Consider the following 7,823-nt stretch of genomic DNA (forward strand, 5'->3'; position numbering starts at 1 on the left):
AGAAGAAGAAGAAGAAGAAGAAGAAGAAGAAGAAGAAGAAGAAGAAGAAGAAGAAGAAGAAGAAGAAGAAGAAGAAGAAGAAGAAGAAGAAGAAGATAACACCGGGAACGTTTAACAGAAGATAACGCCGGGGACGTTTAACATGTGAGAACGATAAAACACTGCTCCTTGTGTGAAGTAAAAGGTGTGTGTGTATATGGTCATGTGTTTCAGTCTTCATCTGCGTATGTGTGCTTGTTTGTTCATATAACCTATGTACCTATCCGTCTGTATGTCTGTCTGTTTACTTTCATATCCATATGCTTACATACATGTGCATATATATATATATATATACACATATACGTATAGACATACACCCACATACACACATACATACATCTATCTACATGACAGCCCACTAAGTATTCTACTCAACCTGTATAAACTGTGGGTATGGGGGTATGATATCTACTACGTATATTTCCTATTTAGTATTGGCTTCATTTATGAGGACGTACTCCTGTATTTATCTGAGTGTTGGGTCCTTTGAGTGCTTGCATAAGATGCGGATGTCAAGTAGACCCAGTTTGCCTCCATGTTGGTCCTTTGCATGTTGGTAGAATATGGAGGAGTGTTCTTTGTTGTCGTATTGTCTCAAATATTCATTTATCGTTCCGCAATGCTCCTACATGTCTCCCCTATGTATTTCATGTCTATGTCTTTAGAAGCACCTTTTATGCATCTTATGCTGTAAACTACATTTCTAGTTCTGCAGTTAATGTCAGGGTTAATTCTACGTACCATGCTGTTATCATTGGTGCATATAGTATTCTCAAAGAGGTATGTCCTACATAGCTGTGATCTGACGGAGTTCCATGGCTTTTTAACAATCTTAATGTTGAGTTTGGTCTCCTTCAGAGCTTTCTTAAATCCATGGGCTAGTTCTCTATGGGCTGTGGCCTCTACAAACATAATGATAACAATGATGATACTTTTATTTGAAAAAATAAATATATTGAGACACACACTGACACTTATTTTTCCCTGCAGCCCTTCTTGGTTAACAATTTTTTGTAAATGATTTCTGGGAGTAAAACTAGACGGTGGACAACTTAAAGCAACAGAATTCACACTTCAGCTACATTTAGAACAACAAATTTCTCCAATTCTCCCCAGTGGCCATCTATCCGACCCCTATAGCAGTGTAATTAGCAGTTAAATCGCACTATGAAACCCTGTCGTTCAAATTGTACTTTCTATTGCCGATCCAGAGAGAATGACAGGCAAAGGTAACTTTGGCAAAACTTTGAACTCACAATATAAAGGCCCCTAGGGATTTACAGCACGAAATCTTGTCTGACGGTATATTCTAACAATACATCTATATTCATTGCCTAAAATACTACTTTTTTTCTTTTCTCTAGTAATCCTAACAATGGAGATTGTTCTAGTTGCTCCAGTGAACCATGGCCAAAATTCACACCCGAAAACCAGAAATATCTTGTGATTGACAAGGAACCAAACATGGAGACGAAAGAGATTTCTATGTACAATACATGCGGCTTTTGGTCAGATTTTTTCTTTCAATTAAGGGAACGTCCTTGTCCAGGTAATTTTTTCATTTACCCCTCTTTCAGTTTCTGTTGACATACAGTCATATTCATTTTAAGTACTTTTTACTTTCCTTCAGAGGTGACGAATTTGGCAAATTCTACTATAGAAATCTTGTTCTGTACTTTTTCAGGTGTAATAAATTAAGAATATTAATATCCATGCGCTCGTATTTTTCATTGTAATCCTTTTTTTAGCCAGGGAATGCAATAAAACTAATATTCATTTGTAAAAAAATTTTGAATTATATTTCATTGTTAATGATTGAATTAAAATAAGAATTTTATGAATGAAGAATGTAATTATAATTGTGAAAGTTATTAGACTTCATATCTTCACTGTATATAAAATTTTTATATAGAAAACAACGTGCATAAAACGAACGCGCCAAGAGAGAAAGTGCAAAAATTCATTATAAAAAATATTTTTCTATATAATAGTGAATATTTGATGTAATAATAATTTTATTATGTAATCAAGAAATAAATGTGCCATATCTATATATAGTAAGAAGATCTAGCAAGAAGAGGTATAAGAATATATCAACTATATGGTAAGAATAGAATATGATCAAAGCCATAGCTAATATAAAATTTTAAAAAATGCAAAAATAGCCAATGCATTCAGTGTAAGGCAGGAGGTGCTACCTGCCCTTGTTAGGAGAAAGTTAGTTTGTTCGTCGAAATTGATGCCAAATAAAAACAAAGCCAGCAATTCAGTTACAGTTCTTGTCAACTTGCCTGAAAATAGAAAATCTGAACCCTGTTACTCTGCAAATCCAATCATTCTGTCTGAAAGCAAAAGCCTTGATAATTTACCGTAGGAATTAATAATCTAAATTCTGCCACTCTTAATATTGAATTAATGTTTAAAAGCAAACAAAAATCTTCTCAAAAGTTCGGAAGTTCTTACAACTTTGGTCGTCGTAATGCTTTGCCTTCTTTTGTTTAATAAAAATTCCTCCTCGTATAATGATTTTGATTTCATTTTGTGATAGACAGATATCATACAAAAAATGCCATCTTCTAATCTTGTTTTAGCAAAATACGAGAGTCAGTAATATGACGCGGTTCAGAAAGTTATTCAATACTTTGGAAATCTGAATACAAACGTGGTCAGGATATACGTTCAAATAACTAAGACAAATTCCATTTGTACAAACATGGGTATCATTCAACAATGTCATAATGAAGAAATTCAACTGTTTGTAAAAAGAACCAGAAAGCAATAATTCATTTTACACTCTTTTAGAATGCTGAACAATTGTGTGCAAAAAGGATATTACTGTGTATAAACGTTAAAATTTAGACCTCAGTCTGACGAGAATATAATGGAATACAAGAATGGATTTGGTTTCACTTACTACATACCTACATGCCTTAAAGATGGAACTGGATATAAATTCCATAGTATAGACGCTATTACTGCTGAAAAGACTAAATTCCGTAAGCCGGATAGATTGATATAAACTCATTGCAGCAACCACTTGAATGTCAAGTGAAGAATTGGTTACGAAGAATCAAAGATGCCCAGGATAACCTGGCAAGTCTGTGAACGTAATAATAAGGAAAGCGAACAAGCTACTTTCCATGTTCTGGATGAGGCTGATAGAATGAGAAGCTTCAAAAGACGTGGTTGATGTCTATTTGAAGGCGCGTTCTAGCCTTAGAGTTGTTGCTTGAATCCTTACAACGCCAACCAAGGACAACAAACTCACGCCTCATTGAAAAAATAGTTTCATCATGTCTTACTACATTACCCCTCAGCAGACTGAAAGTCGATAATAAACCAAACAATGTGTATAAAATAAACATCAAGGCAAAATAAATGTTTACAACAAGAATTAAATATTCATACAAGTGCAAGAAAAGGAAACGAAACACCATATATGTATAAATAAACACTGCAAAACTAGGAAAATGGAAACAACAACCATAATGGTACAAAGTATAAGTACTGGTGACTATATTATGTGAGCTAGCAGTAGCCATAGGAAAAATTTGAAGATGTGCCTGGCACTATTTTCGTGCGCATTTGCTAAGATTAGCAAGGACCACAGAATTTCATGCTGGTGCGTTGCTAAAAGATAAACAACCCTTTCTGTTAATTACATGACCAACCATGGGTCCAATAGAGGCACGCTGTGTCTGATATGAGCGCAGGGAGCTTGAGATAATATGTAATGTACTAAGCTGAACAGACACCGTTATTGTGATATAACTCAATACAAAGGCACGATAATGGGGTGGAATGTATATACGAACGTTGCAAGGGAAAAATTAACCAACAAAATACAGAATATTTACAAACGTATTCCTATGAATAGAACAAGTGTTCTGGAAAAGGAAAACTCCGCCAACCCTACCTGGTTAGCATCTATCCAAGTATAACTAACTTGCGCCCCAGTGTAGAAAAGAACTTCATCATGTCTTTCTACACTGTTTTCTGACTAGGTGAAAATGATTAAACTTTAGACCTCAGTAACATATTTCTGCAGTATGTATGTATGTATGTATGTATGTATGTATGTATGTATGTATGCATGTATGTATGTATGTATGTATGTATGTATGTGTGTGTATGTGCATGTGTCTGTGTGTGAGTCTTTATTTACGATGGACAGCAGAAAAGAGTCCATTTGTCATCAATTGTTGTCAGCTTACCCTCTCCCTCCTTAAAGCTACCTATTCGTCACACTCACATTTGTTCCCTTTCATGGGCATTTTAAAAGTTACTTATGTGTATGTGCATGTGTGTGTGTGTGTGTGTGTGTGTGTGTGTGTGTGTGTTTATTTACGAAAGTATGTATGCTGTGTCGCGTGTTTATCCCTGAATTCGAGTTCAGGCATTATTCTCCCCTTTTTCACCTTACATAATTGAAATCTCAACTTTTGTTTCTACTGAACCAAATTTCAAATTTTGTAGCTCAAAATGCAGCTTAATAGGTAACCAATCTAAAAATGTATAAACAACATCACATTTGGTAAAAAAAAAAAATGAATTAGTGACAGAGCCTAGAAGTGGGTAAATGTTCATCTTGTGAATGATATTGCAATATATATTTATTACAATATAGTGTATTCTATGAATATGAGGTAGATCTTTTCAAGACACCTAAATACTGTATTAAATCAAACATTTTGCAATATTGGTTTCCAAATTTGGCAGAAGACCTTCAAATCCGAATCCGGAGGAGAGGGAATTTGATTACATAGATCTCGGTGCTCAGCTGATACTTATTTTATCGAGTACCGAAAAGATGAAAGGCAAAGACGACGTTGGTGGAATTTGAACTCAGAATGTAGAGACAGACGAAATGCAGCGAAGCTTTCACCCTGCGTGTTAACAATTCTGCCAGATCGTCGTCTCAGTATTATAAGTAATAATATTACTTGAAAATAATTTTACGTACTTATATAATAACTTCTTTTCAATTTGAATATTTTTTTGAAAAGATTACCACCACGACACTCGTTTTGATGAGTTCTATCTTATGAGCTAAACAAAAACAACATTTTTACACAAAAACAAAATGTTTAGGTTCTGAATTTGCTTTTAGGCGTTATCGCTGTTTTCGGCACATTTGGACCCAGTAATTTTTATCTTGATTTTTTAAAAATATATAATTAGCATCCTGTAGTCAAGATCTATTAGAAAAGTTAAATTTAAATATAGTTTCCATTTGAAAGAAGAATAATATTTGGAGTCAAAGTCGATTTCAGGCTTTAATCTCCCATTTTCCCTGGTCTTTACCTCAGTACAGTTTTTCCACTGAATATTTTTGCGTATAACTAACATGGATAGATTCCTGTCGTCGAGCTCTATCATATAAGTTGAAATAAAATATAGGCTTATTAAAAAATGAATATTTGGACTCAAAGTCGATTTCAAGCGTTATTCTCACGTTTGTGAGCTCACATGTTTGACTCAAACTTATTTCTCCTGAAACAATTTTCAAATTCTTTGGCTCGAAATGTAGCTTATGATATGACCAATCTAAAAATGCAAACATCATCTAATTTGGTTGAGAATGGAGTTAGTGACAAAGCTTAGAAATGTTCGCAAGTGAGTAAATGTTGACCTTAAGAATATTATTAATACACTACCGTGTGTGAATGATTTTAATTTCATATTCATTATTTTAGCCATCAGCAAATTGAAACGAGTTAATGATCAACATTTTCAGTTATAATAAGTACACGAAATAGTATTACGATCTAACATTTTATTGGTTTCATATTATGTATAGCTTCTGGCCAACAAGCATTCTAGTGGTATTTATATCATCTTTTCCTTTGTATAGAGTATTTGGGAGCATATTGTTTAATAATGATTTGATACGCTTGGGTCGGGGAGACAGTGAAGTCGGTTCTATTGACCATGTACAGAGATATATATTTCATCTACGAGGGCGTACTGGAAAGCTCCTAGCTTTAAAGGTGTCTCGAAAGGCCTTGTTGGAGTCCTAAACTTCTGAGTTCTTTTACAGAGCTTAAAAAACTTAAGGGCCGCTGCAGAAAGTGTGTGAATCTGAGAGGGGAATATGTTGAATAAAATCATAATTGATTCTCGTGTATTTTCATGCACCAAAAGCAACATACATACAATAATTATTACTTGTAATTTTAATATCATGCAAATTAACAAAATTAATGGTGAATATTTTATTTCATTGTATTTTTCAGTACCAAGTGGATCACGGAATATTTGGACTTTCCAGGGAAGAGTAATGACCTTTTTCACACCCATTCTGCTCTCTTTGACTTTGTTTTGAAAGGTTTTGATTTAATGTTACGTCAGTTAATTACATCGCTCAATTAAAGTTTGACAGTTTTATATGATTAATAAAATAATTTTGCTATACCTTGTATTTTGTATGTATTAAACCAAATACATTTACATAATATCATATTATATTACATACAAACACGCATACACACTTATATATATATATACATATAAATGTGTATTTGTATACACATGCACACTCTCTCTCACACACACATATATATGTATATATATATTACTATATAGATATGCCTATCTATCTATCTATCTATCTATCTATCTATCTATTCATATATATATATATATATATATATATATAATAAGGGCTCTGAAACTCCATCGAATATACGCTAAGAACAAAAATCAAAATTCTACATACCACTCTAAAACATAGCTTTCTATTTATAACCACAGGTCGGATGCGAGGTAATGGGCCAGAAGATTTAAGAATTTCGGATAATCCTATGTCTTCAGATTTCATTATCTGCTATAGAAATTGCTTTGCAATCTTCAGTAGCGATAAATCGATAAACATATAAACAAGAAATACATATACATACCGATAAATAACTTCGTAGATACCAACATATACATGCATATAATTATAAATTTAAAAGAAATTAATTTTACAGACACGGTCACTTTTTATACGATAGCCACTGATATAATAATTTTAACGATTGTATCCTTAATATATGTATATATATATATGTGTGTGTGTGTATGTGTATGTGTGTGTGTATGTGTGTGTGTGTGTTTATGTGTGTGTATGTATAATATAGCCTTTGGTTAAGCTGCGGCCGGTCAGGAAGTTACCTTTGGTTTCTCACCTATAATACTCCTAGTAATAATATCAACCATGCAAACCTGCTGGCCGAAGGTACATAACCTCTCCACTAACGGAAGAAGGAATACAGCCTCGATTAGCTAGTGTTGTGAAACATTTTCAGAAACGAATTTTTTCGAAGATATATCCCTTCTTATGAACATGGTGTTATCTCCCTGTAACTGATTCCAGTTTTGTCCGAAAAGGGGCAGATTATATACTATTTCCATTCCCTTGCCAGTAGGTGAGGAATTTGATGTCTCCAGCATAAATTTCCTGCACCGAATTTAAGAAGATCTCTGGGTCAAGCAAAGTTTGCATCGTCTGCTCCCGTTGAGGTATGGTCGACGCTGTTCCAGGAACTTCCGTTTAATTCATGTATGGATTACTCTCTTCTTATCACAGGTAGTTTACCAAAGGGGTAAATTTACACCTCTCTCGGATCTTAAAAGAGAACCTGTTGTTATTCAGTCGCCGCTTAAAAGGATCCTTCGTTGCTCCAACTTATTTCCGTGAATGCGTCCTTACGCTATAGGTGATGTCGCTGCTGGTTCTGTTGTTACTGTCGGACACGCTGTTGGTGCTGCTACAATTGCTGTTGCTGCTTCTATCGTCA

General features: G+C 34.1%; 1 protein-coding gene across 1 annotated transcript in view; it reads left to right on the forward strand.

Annotated features, from left to right (window-relative positions):
- Positions 1-6,456, forward strand: part of LOC128248676 (cholinesterase 2-like) — a 56,605-nt gene extending 50,149 nt beyond the window's left edge. The window contains exons 5-6 of the mRNA XM_052970330.1: positions 1,407-1,591; positions 6,279-6,456. Coding sequence (XP_052826290.1) covers positions 1,407-1,591; positions 6,279-6,367 — 274 coding nt within the window. The 3' untranslated portion in view covers positions 6,368-6,456. The remainder of the gene's footprint in view (positions 1-1,406; positions 1,592-6,278) is intronic.
- The last annotated feature ends 1,367 nt before the right edge of the window (positions 6,457-7,823 follow it).

This window comes from Octopus bimaculoides, chromosome 9 (genome assembly GCF_001194135.2).
Source record: "Octopus bimaculoides isolate UCB-OBI-ISO-001 chromosome 9, ASM119413v2, whole genome shotgun sequence".
Taxonomy (NCBI): Eukaryota; Metazoa; Mollusca; class Cephalopoda; order Octopoda; family Octopodidae; genus Octopus; species Octopus bimaculoides.